General features: G+C 37.8%; 1 protein-coding gene across 3 annotated transcripts in view; it reads left to right on the top strand.

Moving 5' to 3' along the window:
• The window catches only part of CEP128 (centrosomal protein 128), a 488,113-nt gene that overhangs the window by 180,851 nt on the left and 288,698 nt on the right, over positions 1-18,564 (top strand). For all 3 annotated transcript variants that reach the window (XM_033187243.1, XM_033187242.1, XM_033187244.1), the window contains 2 exons: positions 6,489-7,139; positions 14,018-14,182. In XM_033187243.1, coding sequence (XP_033043134.1) covers positions 6,489-7,139; positions 14,018-14,182 — 816 coding nt within the window. The remainder of the gene's footprint in view (positions 1-6,488; positions 7,140-14,017; positions 14,183-18,564) is intronic.

The raw sequence follows: 18,564 nt of genomic DNA on the forward strand, positions 1-18,564 counted from the left end.
ATTGCCTCAATTTCAGAGCCTGCTATTGGTCTATTCAGGGATTCAACTTCTTCCTGGTTTAGTCTTGGGAGAGTGTAAGTGTCCAGGAAATTATCCATTTCTTCTAGATTTTCTAGTTGATTTGCGTAGAGGTGTTTATAGTATTCTCTGATGGTAGTTTGTATTTCTGTGGGGTCCGTGGTGATATCCTCTTTATCATTTTTTATTGCGTCTATTTGATTCTTCTCTCTTTTCTTCTTTATTAGTCTTGCTAGCAGTCTGTCAATTTTGTTGATTTTTTCAAAAAACCAACTCCTGGATTCATTGATTTTTTGGAGGGTTTTTTGTGTCTCTGTCTCCTTCAGTTCTGCTCTGATCTTAGTTATTTCTTGCCTTCTGCTAGCTTTTGAATGTGTGTGCTCTTGCTTCTCCAGTTCTTTTAATTGTGATGTTAGAGTGTCAATTTTAGATCTTTCCAGCTTTCTCTTGTGGGCATTTAGTGCTATAAATTTCCCTCTACACACTGCTTTAAATGTGTCCCAGAGATTCTGGTATGTTGTATCTTTGTTCTCATTGGTTTCAAAGAACATCTTTATTTCTGCCTTCATTTCGTTATGTACCCAGTAGTCATTCAGGAGCAGGTTGTTCAGTTTCCATGTAGTTGAGCGGTCTTGATTGAGTTTCTTTGTCCTGAGTTCTAGTTTGATTGCACTGTGGTCTGAGAGACAGTTTGTTATAATTTCTGTTCTTTTACATTTGCTAAGGAGTGCTTTACTTCCAATTATGTGGTCAATTTTGGAATAAGTGCAATGTGGTGCTGAGAAGAATGTATATTCTGTTGATTTTGGGTGGAGAGTTCTATAGAAGTCTATTAGGTCTGCTTGGTGCAGAGATGAGTTCAATTCCTGGATATCTTTGTTAACTTTCTGTCTCATTGATCTGTCTAATGTTGACAGTGGAGTGTTGAAGTCTCCCATTATTATTGTATGGGAGTCTAAGTTTCTTTGTAAGTCTCTAAGGACTTGCTTTATGAATTTGGGTGCTCCTGTATTGGGTGTATATATATTTAGGATAGTTAGCTCTTCCTGTTGAATTGATCCCTTTACCATTATGTACTGGCCTTCTTTGTCTCTTTTGATCTTTGATGGTTTAAAGTCTATTTTATCAGAGACTAGGATTGCAACCCCTGCTTTATTTTGTTCTCCATTTGCTTGGCAGATCTTCCTCCATCCCTTCATTTTGAGCCTATGTATGTCTCTGCATGTGAGATGAGTCTCCTGAATACAGCAAAGTGATGGGTCTTGACTCTTTATCCAGTTTGCCAGTCTGTGTCTTTTAATTGGAGCATTTAGTCCATTAACATTTAAGGATAATATTGTTATGTGTGAACTTGATCCTGCCATTATGATATTAACTGGTTATTTTGCTCGTTAGTTGATGCAGTTTCTTCCAAGTCTCGATGGTCTTTACATTTTGGCATGTTTTTGCTATGGCTGGTACCGGTTGTTCCTTTCCATGTTTAGGGCTTCCTTCAGGGTCTCTTGTAAGGCAGGCCTGGTGGTGACGAAATCTCTAAGCATTTGCCTATCTCTAAAGGATTTTATTTCTCCTTCACTGATGAAACTTAGTTTGGCTGGATATGAAATTCTGGGTTTAAAATTCTTTTCTTTAAGAACTTTGAATATTGGCCCCCACTCTCTTCTGGCTTGTAGAGTTTCTGCCGAGAGGTCTGCTGTTATTCTGATGGGCTTCCCTTTGTGGGTAACCCGACCTTTCTCTCTGGCTGCCCTTAAGATTTTTTCCTTCATTTCAACTTTGGTGAATCAGGCAATTATGTGTCTTGGAGTTGCTCTTCTCAAGGAGTATCTTTGTGGTGTTCTCTGTATTTCCTGAATTTGAATGTTGGCCTGCCCTACTAGGTTGGGGAAGTTCTCCTGGATGATATCCTGAAGAGTGTTTTCCAACTTGGTTCCATTTTCCCCCTCACTTTCAGGCACCCCAATCAGACGTAGATTTGGTCTTTTTACATAATCCCATACTTCTTGCAGGCTTTGTTCATTTCTTTTTCTTCTTTTTTCTTTTGGTTTCTCTTCTCGCTTCATTTCATTCATTTGATCCTCAATCGCTGATACTCTTTCTTCCAGTTGATCGAGTCGGTTACTGAAGCTTGTGGATGTGTCACGTATTTCTCGTGTCATGGTTTTTATCTCTGTCATTTCATTTATGACCTTCTCTCCATTAATTATTCTAGCTATCAATTCATCCCCTCTTTTTTCAAGATTTTTAGTTTCTTTGCGCTGGGTATGTAATTCCTCCTTTAGCTCTGAGAAGTTTGATTGGCTGAAGCCTTCTTCTCTCATTTCCTCAAAGTCATTCTTTGACCAGCTTTGATCCATTGCTGGCGATGAGCTGCGTTCCTTTGCAGGGGGAGATGTGCTCTTATTTCTTGAATTTCCAGCTTTTCTGCCCTGCTTCTTCCCCATCTTCGTGGTTTTATCTGCCTCTGGTCTTTGATGATAGTGGCGTACTGATGGAGTTTTGGTATAGGTGTTCTTCCTGTTTGATAGTTTTCCTTCTAATAGTCAGGACCCTCAGCTGTAGGTCTGCTGGAGATTGCTTGAGGTCCACTCCAGACCCTGTTTGCCTGGGTATCAGCAGCAGAGGTTGCAGAAGATAGAATATTGCTGAACAGCGAGTGTACCTGTCTGATTCTTACTTTGAAAGCTTCCTCTCAGGGGTGTACTCCACCCTGTGAGGTGTGGGGTGTCAGACTGCCCCTATTTGGGGTTGTCTCCCAGTTAGGCTACTCAGGGTTCAGGGACCCACTTGAGCAGGCAGTCTGTCCGTTCTCAGATCTCAACCTCCGTGTTGGGAGATCCACTGCTCTCCTCAAAGCTGTCAGACAGAGTCGTTCGCGTCTGCAGAGGCCTCTGCTGCTTCCCCTTTTGTTGTTTAGCTGTGCCCTGTCCCCAGAGGTGGAGTCTACAGAGACAGGCAGGTTTTCTTGAGCTGCTGTGAGCTCCACCCAGTTTGAGCTTCCCAGCGGCTTTGTTTACCTACTTAAGCCTCAGCAATAGCGGGCGCCCCTCCCCCAGCCTCGCTGTTGCCGTTTAGGTTAGATCACAGACTGCTGTGCTAGCAATGAAGTAGGCTCCGTGGCCGTGAGAACCTCCCGGCCAGGTGTGGTTATAATCTCCTGGTGTGCCCTTTTGCTTAAAGCACAGTATTGGGGTGGGAATTACCCGATTTTCCAGGTGTTGTGTGTCTCAGTTCCCCTGGCTAGGAAAAGGGATTCCCCTCCCCCTTGCGCTTCCCAGGTGAGGCGATGCCTCGCCCTGCTTCGGCTCTCGCTGGTCGGTCTGCAGCAGCTGACTAGCACCAATTGTCCGGCACTCCCCAGTGAGATGACCCCAGTACCTCAGTTGAAAATGCAGAAATCACCGGTCTTGTGTGTCGCTCGCGCTGGGAGTTGGAGACTGGAGCTGTTCCTATTCGGCTATCTTGAGATTAACCTGTTTGTTTGTTTTTTAAGATGAGGAGCCTGAAATCTGCAATCTATAATCCATATTGACTATGAGTCTGATAATTTGGAATCCTGTAGGCTTGGAAAAGCCAAATTATTTATCTAAACTGAAATTGATGCAAACATAAGAGGGAAGCAGCAAACAGCAAGAAAAAAAAAACGGTTAAAAATCAAGCCTTTTTCTCAGGATCCTTTCAAGTTCTTAAGCATTCCTGGCCAGACAAAGAGGACCCAGTTCTACTGTTCTGATCTTCCTCAAGATAAAGGCTACTCAATTGAGGGCCCTGGGTATGTCCAGGGTATTGAGATGGTAGTAAAGACATTGACATTTTCAGACTGAGAGAAATGTCTAGACAAAATCTTAAGCTGTGGATACTAGGCAAGCAATTAACCAGAAGCAAATCGACAGAGCTTAATTTTTAGTATCTGTATTGCCAAAGATATTCCAAACTTGACCCACAAGGTTAGTGACAGTCTGCCCTGCGGCTGTCACCTTTGTCAGGAATTGATGTGACGCTTGGAACACTGCAAAGACAGCAAAAGATGGAGAGTTATAGGGTAGCAGAGCCTGAGCTTTGAGGGATTCTTCTTGAACCACCCTATCTCTGGACTTCCTGTTATGTGAGAAAAAGAAATTGCTTTTTAATCCAATTTCAGGAAGATATAATATTTCATAATTAAAGACACTTTACATGGTATTATTTCATTATGAAAATATGATTTTAATCCTCAGCACTGCCTATAAGTCTCTCAACTCATGCCAAGGGGGCTAAGTTATCTGCTTCAAATGGATATCACTCTATCGAAGGCTCCTACCCTTGCTCTGTCCCTCCCATGCCATCTTTACAGCCCAAACTTGATTCTATCAGTTTTTGTGTTCTCTAGTTTGGTAAGTAGAATGACCCTCCCCAAAGAAGTCACCCTAATTTCTGGAACCCATGAATATGATAAGACATTACTCCTGTGATCACATTATCTGGATGGTCCTAATCTATCACATGAGCCCTCAATAGAAGTTTTCTTTCTGGCTATTGGGAGAAGGGGATGTCGGAGAGAGTTGAAGCTTGGGAAGGATTCATCAAGCTGTTCAAGCTTTGAAGATGGCAGACTCCATAAGCCAAGGAACAAGGTTGGCTTCTAGAAGTTCAGAATAATCGCTGGCCAAAAGCTAGCAAGGAAATGGGTACCCAAAGTCCTACAACTGTATGGAAACAAGTTGTATCAGAAACCTGAATAAACTTGGACATGGATTCTCCTCAGAGCCTCCAGACAAGAGCCCTGGCCAGCTGATACCTTGATTTTAGTCTTAGGAGGCCTTAAACTGAATACCTTGCTTGGCTGTTTGACCTATTAGAAGCAGTGAGATAAAAAATATGTATTGTTTTAAGCTACTAAGTCTGTTCGAAATTGTTATGAAACAGTAGAAAAATAATACATCTACCCTTAGGCTCATCTATATTTCTCCTACCTTACATTCTTTTGAAATTGAACTCCTTCATCTGTGTTCCAGAGTTCCTTCTCTTCAGTTATCCTGTCTTTTCACAGTAGAGACGGGGTCTTGCTATGTTGCCCAGGCTGATTTTGAACTCCTGAGCCGTAGCTATCTTCCCACCTCAGCCTTCCAAATAGCTGGGATTATAGGTGTGTGCCACTGGGCCTGGCTCTTTTTAGTTTTGATCACTACCTTGCATAAACTCCTCCCTGAAACCCTAGTACCTCCTTGAACTTAAATTCTTCTCCAACTTTTTGTTTCCCCTTTCTCACTAATCTTCATCACAGTCTTACGAAATAGCTATTATTCTTTTCTCTAGTAGGAGAAATGATTTCTCTGAGGCCATAGAATTGCCCATGATTGAACTGAGAAATCAAATTCGCTTCTTTCTGGTCAGAGCTCAACGGCTTATTCACCTCCTTTTATTAGTTCTCATGTTATCTTTGTGCTCTTTCTTTCTTTCAGTTAAAACTGAGAGGGATTGGGGAAACTTTTTTTTTGGAGTGATTGACTCATTAAATTTTTATCATAAATTGTTTTACACCGAAGTATAGAATGTGAAGTGTAGAAATGTCTTGCAAATATTTGCATTTTAACTCATTACTTGTAATTCTGAAATGAGTCTTAATTGGTTCCTTTTTTTTCCCCACCTGTTTCAAGACATGGCGTGGGCATCAGTAAGTAGACATGGAGATTCTCTTTGGTGCCAGTGTTGTATAGGAAACAATCGTGGCTCCCTTGGCTGCCCACTATTTTATTTGCAATGATTAGGTGGTGAGAATTAGAAGCCAGAAGAGTTAACCCTTGGCCTCTGTCCCTCAATGTAAATTGTAGAGAGGCTGGCATAGAATGATGGACTTCTAGGCCCTTGACTTTTCACTTGAGCCTTTCCCCACCTTCCCTGACTTAATCTCATTTCCATCTTTGTGGGCTTCAAGGCTCCCAGTTGCATATTGGTGACTTTTTGTCACCATTGATATTTTGAAAATAATGGCTGAACGGACCGTAAACTTTCTTATATTGTATCTGCATGCTTCCCTGTATTATTTTCCATCTCTGTTTTGGGATTTCTCCTTGTTAAAAGTATATCATTGGAATGCACATCATTATTATTTTAGGTAATACTGTATTATTTCAACCTCTAGTAAGTTTTCTTTATAATGGGAGTCATTGCTTTCCCCATTTGCTTGCTGAATTCTATCTAACATTTAAATAATTATTTGTGACCATAGATTGAAGTAAGTTTTGTTGATGAAAATTTGAAATATATATTTCAGTGTGTTGCTATTTCAGGACAATTACATATTGCCCCGCGTCCCTCCGCTTTCTAGCCTACAAGTATTTTTATTACAAAATGGAAAAAATACAAAAATTATTTGATGAATTTTATTTCTTCTTGTGGGTTAAGCTTTATTTTGCTGACCGGCACAGTCTGTGGTGAATTTTACAGTAACTTTTATTTTTTTCTTTTGCTTCATGTTCTTAACCTGATAGATTTTAAAAGAAAAGGATGAATTGAAAACCCAGATGTATGCAGCACTACAACAAATAGAGAATCTTCGAAAGGAATTGAATGATGTCCTAACAAAGCGTGCCCTTCAGGAGGAGGAGCTTCACTCCAAGGAGGAGAAACTACGTGATATTAAGTCTCATCAAGCTGACCTTGAATTGGAAGTCAAGAATTCCCTGGATACCATCCATAGACTGGAAAGCGAATTGAAAAAGCAGAGTAAGATCCAAAGCCAAATGAAAGTTGAGAAAGCGCATTTGGAGGAAGAAATTGCAGAGCTCAAGAAGAGCCAGGCCCAGGACAAAGCTAAACTTCTTGAGATGCAAGAGTCCATCAAGGACCTGAGTGCCATCCGAGCAGATCTTGCTAATAAATTGGCCGAGGAAGAGAGAGCCAAGAAAGCAGTGCTTAAGGACCTTTCTGACCTCACTGCACAGGCAAAATCCAGGGATGAAGAAACAGCTACAATCATCACACAGTTAAAGCTGGAACGAGATGTGCACCAGAGGGAGCTGAAAGATCTCACATCATCGTTGCAGAGTGTGAAAACAAAACATGAACAGAATATCCAGGAGCTAATGAAGCACTTTAAGAAAGAAAAGAGTGAGGCTGAGAATCATATCAGGACACTGAAGGTACCTTTGCTGAATTATCCTGATGATACTGAAGGAATTTTTCTGGTGGCGCATGAAGTTAATAAAGCGTAAACTTTTAGAGATCATTCTCTATTCCCAAGCACTGAAGGGAAGATAAAACCAACAATAAAGAGGCTTATTCATGCCTGTTCGGCCAGGTTGAAATGAGTTATAACAGCCACCTGGGAGCACCTATTTCAAAGCATTGAAGCCCTTTATAAAGAACGTTTAGCTGTTTGGGGAGTTCAGGAAAGGCAGAGGTGGCAGTAAGTCGTGGACCTGAAACATGCCCTCATTCAACATTTATGACCTCCTAAAATGTAAAAGGCAAAGACTCGTCAAGGCCAGAGAAGCTATAAACACAGTCCTTATTAGTATGGTAACTAAAGTGGATCAGCTTATGGGCTGTGTAAACCCAGGCCTTTGAGATTTACTCCTTCTTTTCCAAATCAAAGTTGCCTGGGTAAATGCCTAATTGGGATCTTGCATTTGAAGAAATATTTCTAAGGTCTAGTATTATTAGCATTATCACCATGCAGGGCAATCATTTTATAATATGTTTGTCAGGAGTGTGATAAATCTGTTCCTCTTCCCATCTTTTTTTTTCCATAACACTTATCATATGATATAGATTCCATATTATTTATTTTTTAATCTCCCTTTATTGAAATGAAGACTCTCTGAGGATAGGGATTTTAGTCTGTTTTGCTTCTAGCTATATCCCCAGTGCCTACAACAGTTTTTTGGAACATTGTAAATATCTGTTGAATAGGTGAATGGATGAATGGATAAATCTTCAAAGGTTAATTATTATAATGTTTTTCAAAAGTCTTTGAAATGCAACTACTATTTTCAAAATGCTTATGATGCAAGATGAAATGATATTGAAACAACTGACATCTGTAAAATGATGTAGCTATTCTATAAGTTCTTCCCCAGTCCTAGATAGCCTTCTGGCATGAAGATTTGGGGTCTTCAGTTGGGGTTGGGGGGTCAGAATGGAGGCTAAAATAGGTAAGAGACCCTTACTATATTTCATTAAACCTAAGACACCTTGTCAGGTGCATCATTGCTGTTATTACTAGATGCATGTCATCCTAAGAAGTAAAAATGCTGCCTCCTGCCTATGAAACCATGATAGGTCATCAAGTGTAAGAACTCCCAGGTCAGAGATGGTAAAATGTGGAAGATACACATTTTAATTTTGATGAACTATGGAATAGTAATCTTTCAGAGTTGACGAATATATAAACAAAAGTAGAATTAGTGATATGGAGAAGAAGAGCTGATCTTATAGAAAATGAGATATATATTACATGTTGATTGATTGGCTGTGATAATAACAATACTACCAGCAAATAGTTTTTCAACACTTTATGCCAGTCACTGCTCTAAGAACTTAACAAGTGTTAATCATTTAATACCCACCCCCCCCTGCAGATTGTGTGGTATTATTTTCTCCCTGATGAGGAAATTGGGATACAGAAAGTTAAGTAATTTGCCCACGGCCTTAGAGCAGGAGAGTGGTAGGGAAAGGATTTGAACTCAGGTAATTAACTGACTGTGTTCTTAACTGCCTTTGCTAGGCTGGAAAAAAGTTTAGACTCAAGGACGGGTAGGTAATGACTGTGGGTGACTAGGTGGATAATGATGCTATTGCCAACATAGAGAATACAGACAGAATAGAAGATTTGAAGAGAACAGTGGCAAATCTAGTTTGTTTTTGTTGTTGTTGTTTTTTAGCAGATTGTGTTAGGGGGAGGAATTTTAAGCTTAACCAAGAAAGTCTAGGTGGAACAGATTAGCACATAATTAGTACGTAATAATTAGTAGGGTCAAGAGTTGAGGGAGAAATTGAGATTAGAATGAAATATTTGGGAGCCAGTTAACTCTTGGGTGGTAGTTGATGTCATGGGATTTGGATGAGATTGTGCAGATAATAAAAAGAGGATGAGACTCTCAAACACTAATGTTTGAAGGAAAGAATTTACTAGAAGGGCCTAGCAAATGAAAATAAAAGACCATATGACAGACAGATAGGAAGAGAATCAAAAGAGAATGATATCTTAGAAATCCAGCTAAGACATTTTAAGAAAATTATAATCAAGAATGATAAATGTGACAGGCAAGCTGAAAGAAGAAGTATAAAAAGCCTTCATTCCATTCAACAGAGGTTGATGAAGAAAGTACATGAGGTGATGTGAGGGGATTTGATAAAAAAATAAGAGTAAGTAGCATTCAACAGGAGACAAGGCCTCCTTCCTCTGAAGGATTCAGAGGAAACCAGTAAGACTGGGTAAGTTGGTAGGTATGATCTGGGGAAATTGGTGTGAATCTTGACTGATAGCCTTTCTTCTCTCTGAAGTAGAATAGGACAGCAGTGCAGCAAGAAATTAGGAGCAGTGAAAATGAAAACTGGTATGAAGACTGGTACAAACTGAACGAAACTAGTCTAGGAGCATGTAAAATACTTCCACGTGGCTAACATTGAAGAACAAAGATTGTGGGCAAAGGAATGAGAAAGTTGAAGGATAAAAATGTGCAGTCAGAGGTTGTTGATTTGGTCAGGAATTCTTATATTGCAGTGCAATCTAAAAGTTTTCAGAGTTAAGGTCTAAGGTGTGGTCATGCAGTGGTTGCTATTGTGCAATGTTGGTGTAGGTAGTTGGGAAAGAACAGGTCAAATAACTTGGACGCTATCTTATGGGATGGACACTTGGATATTTAAGATATTGTGAAGGCATTAATTGGTCACATGCCAAAAACCACAGTGAAGAGGGTGACTGGTCAGTCAGCTGTTGACAGCAAGGTAGAGGGGGTTGATGAGAAATGGTGTGATGTGAAAGGAAGGCAGGGTTTTTGCATGAGGACAAGCATGTAATGATTTATTGGGAGAAACTGGCATGGCACAGGGCAATGGTTTGTTTTAAGAAGCTTGCAGTTTTCTTGAGACTGTTGTTGAAACTAGAACCTTCCTTCTCACTAGTACTTATGTCTTATCACCATTATGTAGGTTGTATAATAATCAACACAATGGTCAGGAGTTAGTCATAATTTTTTCAGTTAGAGCACGTTCAGGATCATCTCTATAAGGCCATAATTCTCACATTCAGGTATGCATTCTTCAGTGAGAAATAGTAATTGCTTTTGCTCATGGATACATTGGCATATGGACAATGTATCATGTACTAGAAAACAGAATGCAGACTGCTAACTTGCAACCTAGCCATACTTCTAAGTAATTTCCCTATTTCCCTCTAGTTCCTCTCTCTACCCACAACCCCTCCCTTTATTCCCCCAGATACTCTCTAATTTCCTTTCCCAAAATATATATCTGAGTGTGTCACTTTCTACTGAAAAACCTTTGTTAGTTATTTACTGTCTCTGTAATAAAGTCTCCACTCCAGCCCAGCCCAGCACCCCCCTTAAAATGATTCTACCTTACTCATGTACATTCATTACTTTTTTTTTTTTTTTTTTTTTTTTTGAGATGGAGTCTTGCTCTGTCACCAGCCTGGAGTGCAGTGGTGTGATCTCAGCTCACTGCAGCCTCTGACTCACAAGTTCAAGCGATTCTCCTGCCTCAGCCTCCCAAGTAGCTGGGACTACAGGTGTGCACCACCATGCCCAGCTACTTTTTGTATTTTTAGTAGAGATGGGGTTTCACAGTGTTGGCCAGGATGGTTTCCATCTCTTGACCTCATAATCCACCCACCTCAGCCTCCCAAAGTGCTGGGATTGCAGGCATGAGCCACTGTGTCCGGCCCATTCATTGCCTTTTATGCTCTCCAACATTCCTCGTACAAATAGAGATCACTGTGCATACTTCTGACTGCTCATTCTCTATCTGAATTGGCCTCCTAGTCTGCAGGAAGAAGAATTCTGCCAAATCCTCTAAGGCCCAATTTTTTACTTCTTTTATGGATCCGCTGAAGTTGGAATAAATCTCAACTGAGGTGGGGCTAATCTCTTGGTCCACTGTGTTTCCATAGGTCTTTATTGGTGCCTCAGGTACAGCACATTTAGGCTGCCTTGTATTTTGGTTTGTTGAGTGTACATAAGTTTCTAGAGGGACAGGCATTAGATCTAAGCCATTTTGTATCCTCTTATGATGTCTAGCATAATGTCCAGACATACAGAAGATACTCGGTGGATATAAGTTGAAATGTTGAAAAAGGTAGAAATCAGAGCATTTGCTCCTGACTTGCTCTATGATCTGTTTCGTTTGGATTTCTCCATGTAATGTGGGAAAATTGATTTCCTCATTTTTTTTGAGGAAGTGCTTTGAGTTCATTTGTTGTGAGATTAAAACAAAGCTTTACTAAATTCCCTATGTGTAAAGAATTTAGAATTTATAAGCATTCTGTGGATCTTCTGAGTCCTTTGGGTTTTTTTTTTTATTTGAAAGATTGAGATCTGGGAGGGGTGTTAAAGCTATTCCCTAATGTGTGGTATTGAAGTTGCTCTAGAATTGGAAGAATGGCCAGAGATTGTGTGAGCCCAGCAGTTTCCTTTGAAACCAAACAATTTACCCTTAAGGAGCAATCACCACCTCATGCTGTTTTATTAATATATCCATACTTTTTACTTATTTATGTTAATTAAAATGAGTTGATAGCAAAGGCCATCACAGGAGATGTAATATACTGAATCATGCACACAATGGAGTTTTAGACAAGTAGCTCTACAAATGTTATATTTCTGTGTTTTTCAGCTTCATTTTAACTTACTACATTTTTGAGTCTAATAAGCTCTGATAAGTCATCCATATTTTCTTCTCTGTACACTTTAGTTCTATTTTTTCCTCCATCTAGAATCACCCCTCTCATACCTATTTTTAAATTTAAATTTAAAATGTTTTAATGACATGCTCTGCTATTAATATTTTCAGGGTATTGGTTTATTACCTCATTGCAATTTCAACAAAATCATTTTGTAGAGACTTTTTTTTTTGGAATCAAAAGATGCAGGATTGGAGTTCTGTGTTTTTGCCATTTGCTGACCGTTTGATCTTGGTCAAGTTATTTCACTTGTTTATGCCTCACTGTTAAAATAGGAATAGTAATGTCCTTCTATATCACTGAGTTGTTGTGCACAAACATCAGTTTGTAAATTCTGAAATGAAATATAAATGTAATAAAAACCACAACAATGAGTAAGTTGTTAGTCAGGCTTCCGCATTGGTGTGCTGATAAATATTTGAAAACAAGCTTCTGGTGGGTGGAAAACCCTTGATTTATGGCATTTGCCAAGTTTGGTAGTTCTGAATACCACTTTCTTGGCTGATTTCAAGCTATGAAATGAGATATCATTGGAGAGGGGTGAAGTTGGGACGAGAAGAGCCAATTGGCTTTTGACAGTGTCTATGAGCTGGCTGCAGCACACTACAGACCTTAGGGGGAATTCTTTGTATTTACCTATGCTTTTGTTAGGACAAAAAAAAAAGTAAAAGCATTCTACTGAAACTTAAAATCATAATTGAACAATTTTCCTGATGAGAGATTTTATTTTGTAAATTTGTTTTGGGCTGTGAATATAGGATTGCTCATAAAAAATCAATTTCTTTGTTAATTTAATGTGGCATCAGCTCTTAGGTAAATTTTGTGAGGTAAATAAAATATAGATTTTGTCTAAAACTCACAAAACTTCTTTCAGGAAATTGTTTCCATTGATTGTGTTCCTATATACCTAATTAAACTCATATAATAAATTTATAAAAATAAAAGAAACATTTTAGGCATTAAAACATATTTCAAACAGATTAAATGTGATTGCTTACAGACTGTTAGCAACTGGTAGGTGTGTTTCATGCATTTCTAGTTTCACCCAGTTGGTTTTTAAAACCTAATGATACTGTACCTTTTGGGAGGCAGTGTGGTGTAGTTGAAAGCATGGACATTAGAAAGAATTCCTGGGTTCAAATCTTGACTCTGCATTTACTCACTGTGTATGTTTGGGAAAGTGATTAGCTTGCTTTTTTTCTTATTATTATTGCAATCAGGGCAATAATGATACCTTATTTCATTCTCACAGGTTGTTGCGAGGATGAATGAGGAAAACCTGTATACAAAAAGATCTTAGAGCAGTGTCCGCCACATGGTGTTTACATTATTGTTGTTTCAAAATTCTTTAAGTTCACATACCTGACAAATCTTTACTGAACTTCCTGTATAGAATAGATTATTCCCAAAGTTTATTTTTTAAAAGCTGATTCTGGTTATACGCTATATAGATCAACAAATAGATATTTCACTACACTACTGATGTTGAAAAAATAACCGGTAAACTTTTTCATATTAAGTTTGTAGTTTCTTGGTTGTTATACTTCGTAATGTTTTTTAGCCCCATAAGAGTAGTATTGATAATGACTTACATAAAAAGTACACAATTATTTCATAGAAACCAGGAGTGAAGTCAAACAGGAATGTTAAGCCCCGTCTATAGACAAGGGAACTTATCAGTTAGTAACATCTCATAGTATTTCCTTTTTGGGACACTTCTCTAATAACTCCTTCCCCTCTGAGCAGAGCTGGTATCTCTTCTTTGAATTCCCAAAATGTCCAGCTTACACCTTCGATAAGCACTTCTCATTCAGTCTTGTCAAATAGATCATTGCATCTGACTCTCTTACTATTCATATCTGTTATCTCTAGCATCTAGTCCAGTATCTACCACTTCATAAATGCTTGGTAAATACTGATGAGCGATTGAATAAATGCAGAGAACATTTCCCTTATGTTTATTTTAATTTTTATATATGAATGCTTTGAATGAGCTAAAATCTTGCAGTGTTTTTCCACTGATAAAATGTGTAATGTGTTTGGTGTATTTTGACTATGGCTAGTGGACTTTCTCTTTTTTCCTTCTCTTTTTCTCAGGCTGAAAGTTTAGAAGAGAAGAATATGGCTAAAGTTCATCGTGGTCAACTGGATAAGTTGAAATCACAGTGTGACAGACTGACAGAGGAATTAAGCCAGAATGAAAATGAGAACAAAAAACTGAAGCTAAAGTATCAATGTTTGAAGGATCAACTAGAAGAAAGGGTAAAAATATGAGTGAATTCTAATTTCAAATTCTAATTTCAATTTTAATTTCCTCTAGAACATATTTTATATATTAATAAATGATAATTGTAGTCTTTCACAGGAAAGTTGTTTTGGTGCCCCCCCAAAAAGACAGTTTATTAGAATGCTGTGATTTTTATTCTTTCAACCACCCATTCAGCTTCTCATACATTTGAAGTGTAAAAATTTGGTTTTGAATTTTTTCTGTGTCTTAAAATAGAAATTTAGAAATGAAGTAGAAAAAAAAGAAGGATGGTTTACTGAGGCCCTACTATAAGTCAGATATTTATGCCAACTGGTTTACCTATGTCTACCCATCATTTAATTCTTACAACTCTTTGGGTTAGTGTCTTAGTCTGTTAGAGCTGCTATAACAGAATGCTATAGACTGGATAGAATAAAAACAACAGATATTTATTTCTCATGGTTCTGGAGGCTGGGAAGTCCAAGATCAAGGTGCTGGCAGAATCAGTGTCTGGTGAGGGCCTGCTTTCTGGTTCACAGATGCTTCTTCTTGTTGTGTCTTCACATAATGGAAGTGGAGAGAGAGCTCTCTGAGGTCTCTTTTATAAGGGCATTAATCGTATTCATAAGGGTTCTACCCTTATGAACGAATCACCTCCGAAATCACCTCCCACCCTCAATTATCATCACATTGGAGATTAGTTTTCAACTATGAATTCTGGGGTACACACATTGTCTGTAGTAATTAGGTTTTATTGATCCCTTTTGATCTGTGACAAAACTGAGGTTCAAATTACCTGATGGTTAAGTGTTCACTTATGCGCTAGACACTGTAACTATTAATTCTTATAGTAAGAAGGTTGCAGCTTTGGTACATCCCCACCAGGCTCACTGCTTTCCTTTGAGTAGATGTGTAAAATTATTGACTGACTTCATATATCATGTGTTGGATAGAATAGTAAATATTTTTTGAAGTCACTACTTTTGAGGTTCTCTTGTGGCAAAAAGTCAACTAAGAATAGATAACAGATATTTAAATTTTTCTCTTTCACCCACTTCCTAAAAGGATTTGAAATTGAAGGTAATAGAAGTCAAATGTAAAAAATTGCCATCAAAATATTGTTAATAGGATATGACAGTATATACATGGGCCAAATGAATGCACGTATGTGCTTGATCAGGATTACTAAAATCTATGATGAAAGGAATTAGCACTGGGTGGGCTGTCATAAAACTACTCATAAACTTCTAGGAAGAAACTTTCTTAATGCTTTGCTTACATTTCTGCTTTTTTTTGTGTATAAAATGTTGCTACTATTAATATATATAATATATATAATTAATATATAAATATAGATAGTAGTAAAAAATTACATATAAATATAAAATTAAATATATATATAAATTCTCTAGTAATTGGTAAAGTCAAGGAAATGAAATGTAAGTTAGTTAGGAGTTTATGATTAAATGTGCTTATGTTGCTAAATGTAGGCCTACAGTCTTGAAAACAGCTATCATTTAGTTCTATGTCATGCTTTGTTTTAATTGTGTCTAATGTTCACATGTATTTAATGTATCTATTGCCAGGTTGCAGTTGCTGTGGTGATAATGCTAAATTTTTCACCTTTTTCATAATAAAATTCTAATTTATGAAATTATGAAGTTAGCCAGAAGATTGCATTAATGTGTTTTATATTTCCATAGCTTCATTTAAGAAATAGTGGTGAAAATTTTGATATGTTGAAAATGTCAGCTGGGCATGGTAGCCCATGCCTTTAATCCCAGCACTTTGGGAGGCTGAGGTGGGTGGATCACTTGAGGTTAGGAGTTCGAGACCAGCCTGGCCAACGTGGTGAAGCCCTGTCTCTGCTAAAAATACAAAAATTAGCTGGGTGTGGTGGCAAGCACCTGTAATCCCAGCTATTCAGGTGGCTGAGGCAGGAAAATCACTTGAACCCGGGGGACAGAGGTTGCAGTGAGCCGAGATTGTGCCACTGCATTCCAGCCTAGGCGAGAGAGCAAGACTTCCTCTCAAAAATTTTAAAAAATTAATAAAAATATGAATAAATGCTGCTTCACGATTCTATTTATTATATTTCAGGTGCATGTGTTATCACACGTTCATATAAGTAGAGCATTCACTTTAGAACAGAGCTTGAAGAGTTAATGATTTTATTTTGATGTTGCTATGTATTGAGCATCTGCTATGTGGCAGGCATTGTGCTGGATGTTGAGGATAGGACAGAGATAAGATATAGGTTTGTTGTTGGCTAACACATAGTGGGATTTTTAAAAATAAAATCTCTTTCAGTTGTTAAAACTATATAGTCAAGTCCTGACAATGGGTGCTAATGCAGAGAAAACATGGTCTCTGTAGCCTAAAATGGCATATAATCCTAAAGATACACACACACACACACACACACACACACTCTCTCTCTCTCTCTTATATATATGTAGTTTATATGCTTTCTAATCTTTAATATTTATTTTTCATATACATGATTGCTATGTACTTTAGTTAATTTAGCTGTTTGTGTTGATCCATTTATAGTTAGCTATGAATCAAAATTGTGTTGGATTGAGACAACTTCAGATAGGGACTTTCTCTTTGAGAGGTAGTATAGCAATAATCATTATGGGCAAAACTTTGAATTCTTTTCTATCTGTGTGGCTTTAGGCAAGTTATTTAAAACTCAAAGCCTCAGTTTTATCATAATTTAAATGGACATAATCATACCTTTATTGGGATTAAGTGTGAGAATGTATGTAAAGTGCTTGGCATGGTGTCTGGTATCTAATAAGATATCAGTTAATGGTAGCTGCCATTATTTTGTTATTGTTATGTTTCCAAATATATGCTGACTACTGCTTCAATCAAGCAGTCAACCAATTGGTGTATATGGAATGACTGCATGCGGTCAGCCTAATGATGTGTTAGTAATTAAAATAATGTGCCTATGATTTACCTAATCATAAAGCCACAGAACTTTGCTGATTGGACGTTTAGAGCCAGACTATGCGGAATCATTTGAAACAGAGGAGGCACACATGTGAAAAGAGCTGGCAGGTTCATCAGCAAGTGATATTGAAGGCACATGTGTTAAGCAAGCCAAACAGGTGGGCACTTTTATAATTATGCTTGATATTTGAAGAGACACATTACACCTTGGTCATATTTCCATCTCCAAGACCATGCATAGAGCCTGACACATAGTAGGTAATTTATATGTAAATTATGGACAAAGAGGTATGTGTGTACCTACACACATACACACACACATACATAAATGTATATATGTAAAGAAATATGGATACACATACACACATGTATAAGGTGGCCAGTCTGGGGCAGATAAAAGCAAGAAAACAAAATAAAAATATGTTTTCAATGAAGGAAAACCCAGTGACTAGTAGCCTGAAGATTACAACGTAAGCAATGCAATGAATTTGATAAATGAGGCCCTACGAGTTGAAGGGACAGCTCTGCTACAATCAAAAGGGGCGGGCAGGGGTGGGGGGTTGGCTTTCTCATTTGCTTAACAAGGTGGTATTTTTGCACGCCTATCCCCAATGTCAATGTGTGATGTTACTGAGGCTACCAATACCTACAACCTTTTTTTAAAGCCTTGCTATATTTTGACTGTGTGGTTTTAGATTGTGTTTCTTGTCATATAGTTATTACCTGGTAAGCTAAGAAATATTAAAACTACATCAAAATTCATATAAATCATTAGCACCAGTGGTAGCATTAATCAGTGGTAGAACACTGCCGTTGCTAAATATCCACAGAATAACTGACTTTAGCATATTTTCCTCATGTATTCAGTGGTGATATGTGGTATTAAAATGCATTTTTTTCCAACATCTGATTTTGCTTTGTTAAATGTTATTTTTCAGTTTTACATGACAAAGAGAACACGTGTTATGCAACCCACAGATTTTTACGTATTCATTTGGTACTTTATTACGAGATTCTAACCAGGGCAAAAAAGCTACCCTGAAATATTATAGAAAGAATAGTCTCCCATCCATAGTATCATTAAAATTTATTGTTCCTTTTGTTTACATTTTACAGTGAAATATTTGATTCTTCTTTTGTTTCAGAAGAATCTTATTGATATTAATCTTTTGATTTTCATGACATTTACCTGTTCTATCAGAAATATATTTTTATTAGTTTCACTGGAATCTGCAAATCAACAAGTGTTACTGCATAATTGCATCATTTTTGTTCAGTCAGCGTTAAAGTTTGTGTAATGAATTTTTTAAATGCCTGATCTATATGGATCTGCACCTGATATAATTAAAAAAAAATTTGTATGCAAATAGTTATGAGTTTATAAATGACACCAACTATCTTTGTAAAGTCAAGTAGTTTGGTAGTAGATATATTA

Source organism: Trachypithecus francoisi, unplaced genomic scaffold (genome assembly GCF_009764315.1).
Source record: "Trachypithecus francoisi isolate TF-2019V2 unplaced genomic scaffold, Tfra_2.0 Lachesis_group3, whole genome shotgun sequence".
Taxonomy (NCBI): domain Eukaryota; kingdom Metazoa; phylum Chordata; class Mammalia; order Primates; family Cercopithecidae; genus Trachypithecus; species Trachypithecus francoisi.